Genomic DNA, 18,240 nt, shown 5'->3' with positions numbered 1-18,240 from the left:
GACTCTGGAAATGTCTGTAGTGAGATTTATTAATGTGTCTCTCCATAACCAGGATTACACAGTAGTGAAGAAGACCTCTAGTGAACGCTGTCAGGACCCTGTGTCTGAGGGATGGGGAAGACCCCTGAGCCCAATCACGGGGCCTCCACCTCACCCCCTGATACATGAGGACATCAATGACCAGAAGATCCTAGAACTCACCTACAAGATGATTGAGCTGCTGACTGGAGAGGTGACACTGCTGGGAATGCTGGGACATTATACAGTAATGCTATGAAGGGATCGGGGGATGACGGTATCATTGTATGTGTCAGGTTCCTGTAAGATGTCAGGATGTCACCATGTATTTCTCCATGGAGGAGTGGGAATATTTAGAAGGACACAAAGATCTGTACAAGGACGTCATGATGGAAGTTCCCCAGCCCCTCACATCACCAGGTAATAGACAGGACTAAATACACACGGCCTATAATTATCTGTATGTAAAGAATGAATTCAGTCCCTGTATGTGTTTCATCCAGTTCTATCCAGTAAGACGACAACACCAGAGAGATGTCCCCGTCCTCTTCCTTCCCAGGACTGTAAACAAGAAGATCCCAATGTTCCTCAGGATCATCAGGTAGATGGAGAGAAGGTGTCATGAGATCTCCCCTATGATGTGTAGACGGCTGAGAAGGTCTTGTGCTCAGTCTTGTTTTATCCACCAGTATTATATGTTTATACTTGTGTAATGAGAACGGTGGAGATGGCAGGATTAGAGCTGATCATAGATGGGACTTGTACAATATTTATTTCAGGGTGAAGATCTGACCCATATTAATACTACAGAGACATATGTGAGAGGGGATGAGGTGTATAAAATGGAGATTCTTACATTTGACTACCCAGGTGAGTTATAGATATATATGTATGATAGAAAGTGTACACACTATGATGAAAAAGCCGCTTTTTTTGTCATCGAAAGGAGAATAATTTCAGAACCTCTTCCCCCTTCACTGTCACCTACAATCTGTACAATTCAGTTGAAATAAAACTAAAATCTGTTCAGATGGAAAAAGAAAAATAAAGAGCTAAAATAATGTGGTCACATTAATATGCTTACTCTTAGGCCACATTCACATGTTCAATATTTGGTCAGTATTTCCCATCAGTATTTGTAAGTCAAAACCAGGAGTGGAACAATCGGAGGAAAATTATAATAAAAACAAGTCACCACTTCTGCATATTTCACCCACTCCTGATGTTGACTTACATATACTGATGTAAAAGACTGACCACGTATTAAACGTGTGAACATGGCCTTAAACTGGTAATACTTTGGTGAAGTACCCTTTGAATTTATAACATTTTCTCATTTTCGGTAGGAGTCTATCAGCACAGATCTGTCATATTACAAGGGCATCTTCTGTGTTCAGCGCCGTCTTTAGGCACAAATTTTCAATTGAATTAAGCTTTGGGCTCTAGCTGGGTCATTCCAAAACTTTGTTCTTCTGGAGAAACTGTTCTTTTCGGGATTTTAAGGTCACTTAGGATGGTTGTTATGCTGATTGGTGAAATTCCTCCTCATTTTCAGCTTTTTAGCATAGGCCTGAAGGCTTTGTTTTAAAATTGACTGATACGTGGATCTGTTTAAAATCCCAGTTCCAGCTGCTAAAAAACAGCCCACACCATAATGCTGCCTGTGTTATGCTTGCCTGTGGGTATGATGTTCTTGTTTGTGAATTATGATCAAAAAGTACAACCGCAGTCTCATCATAACATGTTTTACCACTTGGTATTAGCAGACATGATGTAGGGTTTGGAAAAACATAGCCGGGTTTGAATATTTTTTTTTTTTTGCAAGAAAAGGCTTCCGTCCTGCCACCCTCCCCCACAGGCTAGACATATGAAAAATACGGGAGACTATTGTCACATGCAGTACACAAGTAGTACTTGACATAAATTCCTGCAGCTCCTTTAATGTTGCTGCGGGCCTTTTGGGCAGCCTCCTGAACCAATTTTGTTCTTATCTTTTCATCACTTTTGAAAGATGTCCAGTTCTAGGTATTGTCACTATTGTAATAAGTTCATGCCACTTCTTCATAACCATGTGAACAGTGTTTTATAATTTAGCTAATGTTTTGTACCCATCTTGACTCATAACTTTTAACAATGAGATCCTTTTGCTGTGTTGTAAGCTGTTTACAGACCTCTGTTTTCTGTTGAAAAATGCAGCTAAGAAAATATCAGGAAAATCCTTCTAGAACAACTAAACTTTATATGCAATTAATCAGCACTAACTACTATGTAACATGAGTGAAAATGGCTAATTCTGAACACCATTAAATCCTCAATAATAAGAGGGTGTTCACACTTATGTAACCACATTATTTTAGGGGATTTCAGTTTTTCTCACTGGATTTTTACAGATTATGGGTGACATTAAAGGTTGAAAAAGTTCTGAAATGATTCTTCTTGATTTGATATTTTTACATGATAAAAAAAACTTAAATTTTGGAAGGGATACATTTCTTTATGTCAACTGTATGTCCTGTCATCACCAATTATTAACACAAGATAACTGCTGTGAAGACGTTGGCCGCAATAAGGGTTATCATAATGCAGTACCCAGCGACTCCGCCATTATTGTCACTAGTCGATAACCAATGAATAATTATAATCTGATAATTTTATCCACTCAGCCCTACAGTTGGGTAACACATCCCCTATAAAATAAAAATGAAAAAAAGAATGTGAAGGATATAACAAAATTACTTGGGCTTGAGGGTGGGAGGCACTTCAGCTCTTTTCCTTGAAGAGCACAATCCCAACGACTAAAGCGGAGAGTCAGCTTGCTGCAAGTCGAGATATGCTATCGGTACAAATCAAAGTATGGTCTGTACATGGCTACATACAGTGGGGAAAATAAGTATTTGATACACTGTCAATTTTGCAATTTTTCCCACCTACAAAGAATGGAGAGGTCTGCAATTTTGTTTTGTATTTACACTTCAACTGTGAGAGACAGAATCTTAAAAAATAAAATCACATTGTATGATTTTTACATAATTAATTTGCATTTTTTTGCATGAAATAAGTATTTGATGCAATAGGAAAACATAACTTAATATTTGAGACAGAAACCTTTTGCAATTACCAAGGTCAGACATTTCGTGTAGCTTATGAGCAAGTTTGCAGGGATTTTGGCCATCTTCTCCAGATCTTTCATGTTTTGGAGCTGTCGCTGTGCAACATTGAGTTTCAGCACTCCCCAAAGATTTTCTATTTTGTTCAGGTCTGGAAACTGGCTAGCACACTCCAGGACTTTGAAATGCTTCTCACTGAGCCACTCCTTAATTGTCCTGGCTGTGTGTTTCTGGTCATTGTCCTGATGGAAGACCCAGCCATGACGCATCTTCAATGCTTTTACTGAGAGAAGGAGGTTGTTGGCCAAAATTTTGAGATGCATGACCCCATCCATGCTGCCATCAATATAGTGCAGTTGTCCTGTCCTCTTTGCAGAAAATCACACCCATCGTGTGATTTATTTTTCACCCACCATGCTTCTTGGTTGGGACAGTGTTCTTTGGGTTGTACTCATCCTTCTTTTTCCTCCAAACGCGGCGAGTGGATTCGATACCAAAAAGTTCTATATTCGTCCCTTCTGACCACATGTCCTTCTCCTATGCCTCATCTGGATCATCCAGATGGTCATTGGTGAACTATAAATGGACCTGGACTTGTGCTAGCGTGAGCAGGGGGACCTTGCGTGCCCTGCAGGATTTTAATCCATGACGGCATAATGAGTTACTAACGGTAATGATAGTGGTCCCAGCTCTTTTCAGGTAATTGACCATGTCCTCTCTTGTTGTTCTGGGATGATTACCGAGCTTTGTTAGAATCATCCTTACCTCACGAGGCGAGATCTTGCATGGAGCCTCAGACCGAGGAAGATTAACAGTCATTTTGTGTTTCTTCCATTTTCTAATAATTGTTCCAACAGTTGTTACCTTCTCACTAAGCTACTTGCTTATTGTCCTTTAGCCCATCCCAGCCTTGAGCAAATCTCCAATTTTGTCTCTGGTGTCCTTAGCCTTAGACAGCTCTTTGGTCTTTGCAGTGGTGGAGAGGTGGGAGTGTGTGTGTGTGTGGACAGATGTCTTTTATACAGGTAATGAGTTCAAACAAATGCAATTAATACAGGTAAGAGTGCAGAGTAGAAGGACTTCTTAAAGAAAAACTAACAGGTCTGTGAGAGCCAAAATTCTTGCTGATTGATAGGGGATCAAATCTTTATTTCATGCGATAAAATGCAATTTGATTATTTAAAAATTATACAATGTGATTTTCTGGTTTCTATTTTTTGATTCTGTCTCTCACAGTTAAAGTGTACCTACAATAAAATATTACAGACCTCTCCATTCTTTGTATGTGGGAAAACTTGTAAAATCGGCATCTTAACAAATACTTACCGGTATTTTCCCCACTGTATACGTAAGGTGGCAACTCATTTTCAATTTTTATACACACAAAATAGATATCAGAATAAAACAAATCATGTTGTCATCCATAGATGATCAATTTATTGAACAAAAGTCATGTTATAAGAATAAAATATGATTGTAGATCTAGGGTTTGCAGGTAAAACCACCCAATCCTACATCCATCATCAAGATCCACTGCTGGCAGCTCCCTTTCCAATTTCCAACCAAAGACGTCCCGGATTTGCTTGATGGGAGACAAGTCTTGAAAATTCTCGAATTTTCAAAACTTTCCTCCAAATTATCAAGGAATAGAGATGTAAGCCACATGAAAAGAATCTTGGGGCATGGCCTTCATGTTGCTTGTCCCTTTTGCTGTAGGAAGAAATATTTCTGAAAGCCTCCAAGTATGGACCACTACATTCAGAATTAGTTCCACAATACTCATGTAGGCAGGATATAGTGAAAGTCAGTACTACTCTCAGTGTTATCTAGCAAGCATATTCAAAGAAAATCTTCAGCTGTCACTGAAAATGGTAAATGCATTTTTGTTTATGAAAGCCAGGACAAGATTATGAAGGAAATGTATAAAATACTGTTTTTTGGTTTTTTTTTAAATTACCACCTAGCTCCCTTTATGATTTGCCATAGAGCATTTGATGCACAGCAAAATTGCAGTCATATTTAGCTCCTATATATTTCTTTGTACTAATTCCTGGTATCTTTCTATGAGCCCTGGATGGAGCCATAATCTATTTAAACCCCTGAACCTCTAACTCTCATTGCCAATTAACCCCTTCACCCCCAAGGGTGGTTTGCACGTTAATGACCGGGCCAATTTTTACAATTCTGACCACTGTACCTTTATGAGGTCATAACTCTGGAACGCTTCCATGGATCCCGGTGATTCTGACATTGTTTTCTCGTGACATATTGTACTTCATGTTAGTGGTAAAATTTCATTCAAATAACTTGCGTTTATTTGTGAGAAAAACGGAAATTTGGCGAAAATTTTGAAAATTTCGCAATTTTCCAACTTTGAATTTTTATGCCCTTAAATCACAGAGATACGGCACACAAAAAACTTGATAACTAACATTTCCCACATGTTTACTTTAGATCAGCACAATTTTGGAACCAAAATTTTTTTTTGTTAGGAAGTTATAAGGGTTAAAAGTTGACCAGCGATTTCTAATTTTTACAACACCATTTTATTTTTAGGACCACATCACATTTGAAGCCACTTTGAGGGGTTTATATGATAGAAAATACCCAAAAGTGACACCATTCTAAAAACTGCACCCCTTAAGGTGCTCAAAACCACATTCAAGAAGTTTATTAACCCTTATTAACCCTTTAGGTGCGTCGCAGGAATTTTTTTGAATATTTAAAAAAAAATGAACATCTAACTTTTTTTCATAAAAAAAATACTTCAGGTTCAATTTTTTTTATTTTACCAAGGGTAACAGGAGAAATTGGACTGCAAAAGTTATTGTGCAATTTGTCCTGAGTACGCAGATACCTGATATGTGGGGGGGAACCACTGTTTCGGTGCATGGCAGAGCTCAGAATGGAAGGAGCGCCGTTTGACTTTTTCAATGCAAAATTGGCTGGAATTCAGATTGGACGCCATGTCACGTTTGGAGAGTCCCTGATGTACCTAAACAGTGGAAACCCCCTACAAGTGACCCCATTTTGGAAACTAGACCCCCCAAGGAACTTATCTAGATATGTGGTGAGAACTTTGAACCCACAAGGGCTTTACAGAAGTTTATAACGTACAGCAGTACAATTAAAAAATCATATTTTTTCCACAAAAATGATCTTTTCACCCCAATTTTTATTTTCCCAAGGGTTACAGGACCCTAAAAGTTATTGTGCAATTTGTCCTGAGTACGCTGATACCCCACATGTGGGGGTAAACCACTATTTGGGCGCATGGCAGAGCTCGGAAGGGAAGCAGCGCCAATTGACGATTTTGGCTGGAATTGAGATCGGACACCATGTCGCGTTTGGAAAACCCCTGATGTACCAAAACAGTGGAAACCCCCCACAAATGACACCATTTTGGAAACTAGACCCCCTAAGGAACTTATCTAGATGTGTGGTGAGAACTTTGAACCCCCATGGGCTTCACAGAAGTTTATAACATAAAGCCATACAATTAAAAAATCATATTTTTTCCACAAAAATGATCTTTTCACCCTCAATTCTTATTTTTCCAAGGGTAACAGGACCCTAAAAGTTATTGTGCAATTTGTCCTGAGTACGCTGATACCCCACATGTGGGGGTAAACCACTATTTGGGCGCATGGCAGAGCTCGGAAGGGAAGCAGCGCCATTTGACGTTTTTGGCTGGAATTGAGATCGGACACCATGTCGCGTTTGGAAAACTCCTGATGTACCAAAACAGTGGAAACCCCCCACAAATGACACCATTTTGTAAACTAGACCCCCCAAGGAACTTATCTAGATGTGTGGTGAGCACTTTGAACCCCCCAGTGCTTCACAGAAGTTTATAACGCCCGGGCGTGAAAATAAAAAATTCGTATTTTTTCCACAAACATGATCTTTTAGTCACCATTTTTTATTTTCCCAAGGGTACCAGGAGAAATTGGACCCCAAAAGTTGTTGTCCAATTTGTCCTGAGTATGCTGATACCCCATATGTGGGAGAAAACTACTGTATGGGCACACGTCGGGGCTCGGAAGGGAAGTAGTGACGTTTTGGAATGCAGACTTTGATGGAATGGTCTGCGGGTGTCATGTTGCCTTTGGAGAGCCCCTAATGTACTTAAACAGTGGAAACCCCCCACAAATGACCCCATTTTGAAAACTAGACCCACTAAGGAACTTATCTAGATGTGAGGTGAGCACTTTGAACCCCCAAGGGCTTCACAGAAGTTTATAATGCCAGGGCATGAAAATAAAAAAATCGTATTTTTTCCAGAAACATGATCAATTAGTCCCCAATTTTTTCATTTTCCCAAGGGTAACAGGATAAATTGGACCCCCAAAAGTTGTTGTCCAATTTGGCCTGAGTACGCTGACACCCCTTATGTGGGAGAAAACTACTGTATGGACACACGTCGGGGCTCGGAAGGGAAGCAGTGACGTTTTGGAATGCAGACTTTGATGGAATGGTCTGCGGGTGTCGTGCGTTTGGAGAGCCCCTGATGTACCTAAACTATTGAAACTCCCCACAAGTGACCCCATTTTGGACACTAGACCCCCCACGGAACTTACCTAGATGTGTGGTCAGCACTTTGAACCCCCAAGTGCTTCACAGAAGTTTATAACACTCGGACGTGAAAATAAAAAAATAATTTTTTTCCACAAAAATGATATTTTTGCCCCCAATTTTTTATTTTCCTAAGGGTAACAGGAGAAATTGGACCCCAAAAATTGTTTTGCAATTTGTCCTGAGTAGGCTGATACCCTACATGTGGGGGTAAAACACTGTTTGGGCGCATGGCAGAGCTTGGAAGGGAAGGAGCACCATTTGACTTTTTCAACTCAGAATTGGCTGGAATTGAGATCAGACGCCATGTTGCATTTGGAGAGCCCCTGATGTTCCCAAACAGTGGAAACCCCCCAATTATAACTCCAACCCTAACCCCAACACACCCCTAATCTGAGCCCTAACCCTAGCCCTAACCCTAACCCTAGCCCTAACCCTAATGGGAAAATGGAGATAAATACTTTTTTTTTAATTTTATTATTTTTCCCTAACTAAGGGGGTGATATCGGGGGGTTTGATTTACTATTTATGGCGGTTTTTATGTTTGGCGGCTGTCGCACGCTAAAAGACGCTTTTTATTGTAAAAATAGTTTTTGCATCACCACATATTGAGAGCTATAATTTTTCCGTATTTTGACCCACCGAGTCATGTGAGGTCTTATTTTTTGCGGGACGAGTTGACGTTTTTATTGGTACCATTTTCGGGCACGTGACATTTTTTGATCGCTTTTTATTCCTATTTTTGGGACGCAGAATGAACAAAAACCAGCGTTTCATGAATTTCTTTTGGGGGGGTGCGTTTACACCGTTCCGTGTGCGGTAAAATTGATAAAGCGGTTTTATTCTTCGGGTCAGTACGGTTACAGCGATACCTCATTTAGGTCGTTTTTTTATGTTTTTGTCGGTTTTATGCAATGAAAACTATTTTATATAAAAAATAATTATTTTTGCATCGCTTTATTCTGCGAGCTATAACTTTTTTATTTTTTCGCTGATGATGCTGTGTGGCGGCTCGTTTTTTGCAGGACAAGATGACGTTTTCAGCGGTACCATGGATATTTATATGCGTCTTTTTGATCGCGCGTTATTACACTTTTTGTTTGGCGGTATGATAATAAATCATTATTTTTTGCTTCGTTTTTTATTTTTATTTTTTAAGGGGTTCGCTAAAGGGTTAACGAATGGGACAGTTTTATAGGGCGGGTCATTACGGACGCGGCGATACCTAATATGTGTACTTTTATTGGTTTTTTTTTTTATTATTTCCAAAAAATTGATTTATTGGGGGAATATTTTTTTTTTTTTTTCTAATTTATTTGGCGATATTTTTTTAAATTATTTTAACACTTTTTTTTATTTTTTTTTTTTACTTTATTAAATAGTCCCAGGTGGGACATCACTGTCCTGTGACAGATCGCTGATCTGTCACATCACAGATCACTGTGACAGATCAGCGATCTGACACAGGCACTGCAGAAGGCTTCCTCATGCCTGCGCTTTGCAGGCACTGAGGAAGCCAGCTTCCTCAGGCCCCCGTCGCCATCTTGGATTCGGGGGCCTGGAGGAAAGGAGCCCCCCGCAGCAGCGCTGCACATTGCTCTGCCGTGGGGGGCTCAGGGAAGCACGGAGGGAGCCCCTTCCCTGCCGATGCTTCCCTTTAACCCCCGGTACACCGCGATCATGTTTGATCGCGGAGTGCAAGGGTTTAACGTGTCGGGGGCGGTCCGTGACCGCCCCTGACACATTGTGCCGGGTGTCAGCTGTGATAATCAGCTGACACCCGGCCGCGATCAGCGGCGCTCACCACGTGGGCGCCGCTGATCGCGCCGACGTACTGTCCCGTCCATGGACATAGGGGCCCAGGTCCCATGGATGGGATAGTACGTCGGATGGCAGAAAGGGGTTAAAGATTTTCCCTGGCTTCCTGTTGTCTTCCCCAGCCTGTTTCCTGATCATTCTTTGACTGCTGATATTGTAATTTTGCTGCACTCCTGGTTCTGCCCTCTCTTCACTTCTCTAACCTTTGGTTCTCTCCTCTAGCCATCAGCCCTTCTATGGTAAGAAATAAAGTGGAACCCCTTGTAAATCAAGATCCCTGTACAGGGTTTAAAGGGTGAAGGCTGGGGTTAATCTGGAATCTGACGGAGTGGATAACCTCAAGTTTGTCCGAGGTGGCTTTATAATGCTGTCCGGCACCTGCACATAGCCAAATGCATTTCTCTGAGTATACTGTTCGGCTGCTGTATTCATGCCTCCGGACCTGACTGACAGCTGGCCGCAACACAAGGGAGTGTCAGTCAGGGCCGGGGCACGGTTACAGCAGCCGCTCGGTGTACTCGGAGCAATGACCGGACCAGCGCTGTCCCTATGAGTGAATACCGATTGCTGACGGCGAGAATAAAGATAATTTTCTCCCCTCTGCATTCAGCTGCGTGCAGGCGCCGGACAACAACATAACGTTGTTAACCTGTAGATTAACCCCATATCTGCAGGTTAATTGCGTTATTCCTGATGACAGGTTCCTTTTAAATGACAAATTTTAGATTTAAAATATCAGCATAATTTTTAGGCGATTATCATTTAAAAATAATAAAATTATTTTTATTCTTAGCAGATGACTGTACCAGGAGCTCAGGTGTACAATGGATATCTTTTGATTGTAAAGCAAATGATCGTGGTATCACACAAGAGCCATACGAAGAACATGTCATAATTCCAAATATAACCCTTCACAGCAAATCATCTGATCCTTATAACCAGTTCCTATCTTCTAATTCATCACAGAATGTTAAGAATAATAAATGTCCTAAAAAAGGTATCATAAATCAAAGACTTTATGCAGTGAAGAAGCTATTTTCATGTTCGGAATGTGGAAAATATTTTACCTGGAACTCTAATCTTATTAAACATAAGAAAATTCATGCAGGGCAGAGGCCATTTACTTGTGAAGAATGTGGGAAATGCTTTAGAGAGAAATCAAATCTTCTTAGACATCAGAGAATTCACACAGGAACAAAGCCCTTTTCATGTTCAGAATGTGGAAAATTTTTTAGAGAGAAATCTGATCTTGTTAGACATTATCGGATTCACACAGGGGAGAAGCCATATTCATGTTCAGAATGCGGGGCACTTTTTACCGATAAATCATCTCTTCTTAAACATCAAAATATTCACACCGGAGTAAAGCCATATTCATGCTCAGAATGTGGGTACTGTTTTAACCAGATATCAAATCTTATTAAGCATAAGAAAAGTCACACAGGGGAGAAGCCATTTTCTTGTGAAGAATGTGGGAAATGTTATACTGCCAAGTCAAATCTGGTTAAACATCAGAGAATTCACACAGGGGAGAAGCCATATTCATGTTCAGAATGTGGAAAAAATTTTAATCAGAAAACTGTTTTATGTAGACATCAGAAAATTCACACGCTGTGAAACCATTTTTATGCCCAGAAATTAAATAAAAATGAAATAATTCACAAACTGCTATAGCCACATTTATATTGGAGTAAATCATTTTCATCAAAAGCCAGCTCTAAATGACCATAAAAAATATATCACAAAGGAAAAACATTTTCATGTCCTTAGTGTTTAAGATTTTTTTGCTCACAAATCCCATCTTCTTAAACAGTAAGGGACGCACACGAGGGGCTAGCTTTTTTTTACATTCGTTTTACTTAGAAATAGGACATTGGTTGCGTTATCAGAAGCTTTGAATGGCTCCAATTGGACTTTGTCTTACCACATAATCATTTATGTAAGTACTTCTAATCAGTGTCGGACTGGGTTGGCAAAAACCCATCAACAATATTGATTCTTATGGCCCACTGTTCAGCTACGTGCAAAAAATAACCTGGCAACAGTACACAAATTTACTTTTGCTTTTATGAAATACTAACTTAGATAACTTGTTCAATGAATGATTAGATTATACCCATATTTGCAAATTGTGAATCAAGTGTAATAGCACTATTCATGAGTACTCCTTCACAGGGGCCTACCGGTGGGTTCTCTTATGAGCCAATCCAAGCCTGCTTGTAATTCTGACACCCTTACACCATGAAAACAAAAATATCACCTTTTAATAATTGTTTATAAATTTGATTGCTGATCCAAAATTCAGATATTCTTCTTAAAAAGCTCCTTGCTTCACACGTATGATGGTAAAAAGAAAAAAAAAATTCCTTTCTTGGTACTTCCGGAGGGCAAGGATAGTTTAGAGGTTGAGATGATTTGCTCAATAGCAGATTTATTAGGACACTTTAATAAGAACAAAACAACGCGTTTCAGCCCACAATGGTCTTCATCAGGTATAATATAATATGTGCTTTTAAAAATTTTTTAAAAGAAAGTTATCTTTATAGACTGGTGACTCCTGACACATAGCAGGGGTGTGCCTCAATTAATTGGGATTAACACCCCACCCCAAATGGGTCAGTGTGATCTTAAACCAGTTTTGGTACATCGGAATGGTATAAAAAAAATGAAAAACAGAAAAAAATATATATGCAAAACATATTATAAATTGTAAAGTTGCACAGTGGATCATGTAATCCTTTCCACGAGTATTTATAAAACAATTATGGTAGACTACATATCGTCTTAACAAAATTTAACCCCTTTACCCCCAAGGGTGGTTTGCACGTTAATGACCGTGCCAATTTTTACAATTCTGACCACTGTCCCTTTATGAGGTAATAACTCTGGAACGCTTCCATGGATCCCAGGGATTCTGACATTGTTTTCTCGTTACATATTGTACTTCATGTCAGTGGTTAAATTTCATTCATTTAACTTGCGTTTATTTGTGAAAAAAACAGAAATTTGGTGAAAATTTTGCAATTTTCCAACTTCGAATTTTTATGCCCCTAAATCACAGAGATATGGCACACATGGGGGTTAACCACTGTTTGGGCACATAGCAGAGCTCGGAAGCGAATGAGCACTGTTTGACTTTTTCAATGCAGAATTGGCATGACGCCATATCGCATTTGGAGAGCCCCTGATGTGTGTAAACAGTGGAAACCCCCACAAATGACACCGTTTTGTAAACTAGACCCCCCAACAAACTTATCTAGATGTGTGGTGAGAACTTTGACACCCCATGGGCGTCACATAACTTTATAACGTACAGCCGTAAAATTAAAAAATCATATTTTTTCCACAAAAATGATCTTTTCACCCACAATTGTTATTTTCCCAAGAGAAACAGGACCCCAAAAGTTATTGTTCAATTTGTCCTGAGAATGCTGATACCCGATATGTGAGGGTAAACCACTGTTTGGGCGCATGGGAGAGCTCGGAAGGGAAGGAGCACCATTTGAAGCAATTATCACCTGAGCAATACTAAGGAAATCCTGAAAACATGATCTGTTGGTGGGCCTTGACGACTGGAGTTTGAGTTGATTTACAGCACTAGTTTCGGAGCCCTGGCTAATCAAGCTTTCTAGCCTTGCACATATTGACACTACAGGGACCATGAGCATGCAGTATCAGGGTGTGCATGTGTCTACTCATCCCATTCCTGTGCAAAGCGACCGTTCACTGCACACAGGATCACAAAGTAATGGGTGGCCAATACTGACAGGAGAGGGATGAGAATTGTTCCCCTTTCACACTGTGCTTCTGTGCATTATCATTCCTCTCCTGTGTGCAGAAAGTGGTTGCTTTCTGCAAAAGAATCACACAACAGCGGGTGGACTCTACACACAAGGGAGGAAGACAAGGGCGTGCAAACACTTACATCCACATTGTCATCTCCCTCTCCTATTATCATTGGCTGACCGCTGCTTTGTGCAGCAAGCGGCAGCTATACACAAGAGAAGGATGAGGAGTTGGCTCCTGACACTGTTTGTTCTCTTTGTCCCTGCATTGTTAGTGTTTTCATGGCTGGGTATTTATATCAGGCAGTGCGTCAAAGTGTGCTGTCAATCACTATACAGGAAGAGGCAGAGCAGGGTCGGCACAACCAGGCAAGTGGCGGGGCCCTGGACAAACAAGGGGACCATATTGTGATTTCGACTATGTTGAATGTATGCCGATAGAGTTGAAAACAATGATGGGAGAGAGAGAGTATCCGCTGACGCTCCCTCTCCCATCATTTTCCCTCTGTGTCATCTCAGCACAGAGGGTACGATGACGTCACTACAGCACACCCTCTGTGCTGAGCAGTGCAGTGGGTCAGAATACGCTGAGGAGACCGGAGCAGTGGAGAAACGGGCAAAGGTGAGTATTTGATCTTTTTTTTCTGTATGGAGCATTATATGGGGCCCATTATATTGACAAAAGTATAAAAACTACTTTTTTTTCTGAATTTTCATTCACCACTTAAATAAAAAAAAAATATATGTTTGGTATCTGCGTACTCGTATTGACCTGTGGAGTCATATTGCCAGATTAGTTTTACCATATAGTGAACATGGAAAATAAAAAACCCCAAAAACCATTGTGGAATTCCTCTTTTATTTGCAATTTCACCACACTTGGAATTTTTTTTCCCGTTTTCCAGTGAACTATGTGGCAGAATAAATGTTGTCATTCAGAAGTTCTAAAATGAAGCGCTCATAGTTGGAATAAAAAAAAAAAACGTTATGACTCTTGGAAGAAGGGGAGGAAAATGGCCCCGAGGGTTAAGGTGTTAAGACCATTGGTGTTAAAGAAGCTGTGACCAGCTTCTGAGGTAGAAAAAATATATATTGGCCTGCACTCTGTCATAAGGCAAGGTGCTGGTGTAAGGGGCCAGATGACCCTTAGTCCATGTAATAGAAATTCACCAAACACTCTGTAATTTAATGTGATGCAAGAGAATAAAGTTTATTACAGCTGGTGAGAAAAAAAAAAAAAAAAAATAGCGCAGGAATAAAGTGCCATAATTTTCACGTTCTTCTGCAAAAACGGGCCGCAAAATAACCCTCAGATCAACATTTTTCCCTGTTACAACAAATAGCAGGGAAAAAAACGGCGATCCACAAACACGGTGTACCACAAAAACAACTTAACATTCTTAGCGTGGGTGGTCTGGAGCAGGAAACTCCGGGAGTGGACCCTCTGGACCGTGGCACCGAGGGACCCCGGGCGAGCTGCCAGGTGGAACCGACCCCTATACAGGGACCGTTAGGAGCAGGCCCAGGGGTTCGAATACCACGGTAGCCGGTACCGAGAGGGGCGGCTCAGGATGGAGCGGAGTAAGACAGACTGGAGTAGGAACACTGGAGACATGACTGGAGTAGGACAGCAGGAACACTGAAGGCATGACTGGAGTAGGATGGCAGGAACACTGAAGGCAGGACTGGAGTAGGACGGCAGGAACACTGAAGGCAAGACTGGAGTAGGATGGCATGAACACTGAAGGCAGGACTGGAGTAGGACGGCAGGAACACTGGAGGCTGGACTGGAGCAGGACAACAGGAACACAGGAGACAGAACTGCGAAAGAGAACAAGGAACACGGGTAGCAGGACTGAGAAGCTGCTGCGAGGAGCAGCCGAGACTGGAACTGCAGGAGCAGAGTGCACACGATGAAGCGAGGCCGAGTGTTAGGAAACAGAACGATCAGGCGCCTCCCTCAGGGGGAAGCGGCCTGATATGGCCCCGTCTGGTCAGCCATTGGTCCAAAGGTGCTTCTGGGTCAGGGCACAGCAGGAGCATAAGAAGCAGGAAGGAGGCGCGGCCTATGGCGCATGCACATAGCATGCAGGGAAGGCATCGGTTGCGAGCCCATCTCAGGTGACCGCCGCGGCCGTCGGGTGGAGAGAGGCTGCGGGCGTGGGAGCGGAGGCCGGGTGAGTATGGCGGAACGGTGTAACAGTAACCCCCCTAAGCTGCCCCCCCCGGAGGTTAGCAAACCTCTTGAGGATACGGGGAGCATTGATATTCTCCCGAGGCTCCCAGGATCTCTCCTCAGGACCAAAGCCCTTTCAATCAACAAGAAAGAAAGTCCCACCTCTAACCCTTTTCACAGCGAAAATGTCCTGCACTTCAAAAACGTCGTCGGCACCCACCGGCTGAGGACCAGGATCAAGCGAGGAATGGAAACGATTCAGCACCACAGGCTTCAGGAGAGAGACGTGAAAGGTGTTCGGGATCTGGAGCGAAGCAGGCTACCTCAATTTGTAGGCGACTTCGTTAATACGTCCCAGAATTTCAAACGGACCGATGTAGCGTGGGCCCAATTTGTAGGAGGGCAGTTTTAATCGGACGAATTTGGAGGAGAGCCAGACCTTGTCGCCAACACAATACGGAGGAGAATCCAACCTCTTTTTGTCTGCATAGTTCTTCATCTGAACAACGGATCTCTTGAGTGATGTGTTGGTCTCAGCCCAAATCTTAGAAAATTCCGAGGACAAGGTGTTGGCCCCGGGTACCTCGGAGGCAGGAGTTATCGGAAGAGGAACACCAGGATGTCTGCCAAAAACAATGAAAAACGGAGACTTGGCCGAAGACTCACCAGCATGGTTGTTATAAGCGAACTCAGCCCAGGGGAGTAAGTTGACCCAATCGTTCTGGTGGGCATTAGATAAGTGACGTAAGTACCCCGTAAGCGTCTGGTTGGTACGCTCTACCTGTCCGTTGGACTGTGGATGGTAGGCCGAGGAGAAGTCGAGGGAAACGTTCATGAGCTTACAAAGCGAACGCCAGAACTTGGAGGTAAACGGAACCCCTCAGTCAGACACAATGCGTCGAGGTAGTCCGTGAAGTCTGAAGATTTGACGAATGAAGATTTTGGCCAGCTCTGGCGCTGAGGGAAGACCGGGCAGAGGGATGAAGTGAGCCATCTTGGAAAAACGATCCACCACCACCAGGATGACTGTGCAGCCCGCAGAGCAGGGTAGGTCAGTGATGAAATCCATGGCGATGTTTTCCCAAGGAACCGTAGGGAAGGGCAGCGGAAGCAACAAGCCAGACGGAGATCTCCGTGGCACTTTGTTTTTTGCACAGGATAGACAAGAAGCCAGAAAGTTGAGTACATCTTGGCAAAGCGTGGGCCACCAGTAGTGACGCATGATAAGGTCAAGGGTCTTCTTAGTTCCGGCATGGCCGGCCAGTTTGGAGGAGTGCCCCCATAGAAGAACCTTTCGCTTGAGATTCTCTGGCACAAGCGTCTTGCCAGGTGGGTGAGTAAGTCAGTTCACCGGAGCCACAGTGATGATCCTAGTGGGATCAATGATATGCGAAGGCTCCTCCGTGGATTCGTGTTGCAGGAAGACCCTGGACAGGGCGTCGGCTTTGGAATTTTTGTTGCCAGGACGGAATCGGAGCTCGAAATCAAATCGGGCGAAAAATAAGGACCATCTGGCCTGGCGAGGGTTAAGTCTCTGGGCAGACTGGAGATAGGCCAGATTATTGTGGTTTGAGAAGATGACAAAAGGATGGACAGCTCCTTCCAGAAGGTGGCGCCATTCCTCCAAGGCCAACTTGATGGCCAAAAGTTCCCGCTCGCCGATCGAGTAGTTACTCTCGGATGGAGAAAAGGCATTCGAGAAGAAGCCACAAGGGTGCAGGCGACCGGAGGCGGTTCTCTGGGACAGTACTGCCCCGGCACCCGTCGAGGAAGCGTCCACATCGAGTACAAAAGGTCGATCGCTCTCAGGGCGATGCAGGACCGGAGCTGTGGAGAAAGCCTGTTTTAGGGTCAGAAAGGCCTCCTCTGCCTCAGGAGACCAATCCTTGGAAGTAGACCCTTTACGTGTGAGCGCAGAAATGGGTCTTGTGATTGCGGAGAAGTGGGAGACAAATTGCCGGTAATAGTTGGCGAACCCGAGGAATCGTTGTATCGCCTTTAATCTGACGGGGCGAGACCATTTGAGGAGGATGGCAGACAACTTCTCAGGATCCATCCTTAGACCAGCGTCGGAGATAATGTATCCCAGGAATGGCAGAGAGGTCTGTTCGAAGAGACATTTCTCGATCTTGGCATACAGGCGGTTCTCCCGAAGACGCTGAAGCACCAGGCGGACACTCTTTCTGTGGAACGAGAGGTCTGTCGAGAAGACGAGGATGTCAGCTAAGTACATGACCACACAGGAGTACAAGAGATCCCGGAAGATCTCATTGACGAACTCTTGAAAGACTGCAGGAGCATTGAAAGGCCGAAGGGAATGACCAGGTACTCGTAATGGCCATCTCGAGTGTTGAAAGCTGTCTTCCACTCGTCACCTGCATGGATACAGACCAGATTGTAGGCTCCTCTGAGGTCCAGCTTAGAAAAGACCCTAGCCCCTCTGAGACGGTCAAACAGCTCCGGAATGAGTGGAAGAGGGTACCTGTTCTTGATCTCAATCTCATTCAAGCCCCTATAGTCAATGCACAGCCGTAGAGTTCCGTCCTTCTTTTTGACGAAGAACCCGGCTCCCGCGGGCGAAGAGGATTTCCGTATAAAGCCTTTGGTGAGGTTCTCTCGGACGTACTCAGACATGGCGTTGGTCTCTGCGGGAGACAGAGGGTAGATTCTCCCCCTTGGAGGGGTTGAACCGGGAACAAGTTCAATTGGGCAGTCAAATGGCCGGTGTGGAGGGAGGACCTCCGCTTCCTTCTTATCAAAA

General features: G+C 42.9%; 1 protein-coding gene across 3 annotated transcripts in view; it reads left to right on the top strand.

Annotated features, from left to right (window-relative positions):
• The window catches only part of LOC141055780 (uncharacterized), a 79,860-nt gene extending 68,677 nt beyond the window's left edge, over positions 1 to 11,183 (top strand). For 2 of the 3 annotated variants that reach the window (XM_073552484.1, XM_073552483.1), the window contains exons 9-13: positions 53 to 232; positions 315 to 438; positions 522 to 619; positions 798 to 888; positions 10,312 to 11,183. In XM_073552484.1, coding sequence (XP_073408585.1) covers positions 53 to 232; positions 315 to 438; positions 522 to 619; positions 798 to 888; positions 10,312 to 11,135 — 1,317 coding nt within the window. In that variant the 3' untranslated portion in view covers positions 11,136 to 11,183. The remainder of the gene's footprint in view (positions 1 to 52; positions 233 to 314; positions 439 to 521; positions 620 to 797; positions 889 to 10,311) is intronic. The other variant, XM_073552485.1, reaches the window with a different exon arrangement.
• Positions 11,184 to 18,240: the final 7,057 nt, after the last annotated feature.

Source organism: Dendrobates tinctorius, unplaced genomic scaffold (genome assembly GCF_039654945.1).
Source record: "Dendrobates tinctorius isolate UK_male_01 unplaced genomic scaffold, ASM3965494v1 ptg000192l, whole genome shotgun sequence".
Classification (NCBI taxonomy): Eukaryota; Metazoa; Chordata; class Amphibia; order Anura; family Dendrobatidae; genus Dendrobates; species Dendrobates tinctorius.
The sequence above is the reverse complement of the archived record's forward strand: the minus strand, read 5'-3'. Positions and strand labels throughout refer to the sequence as shown.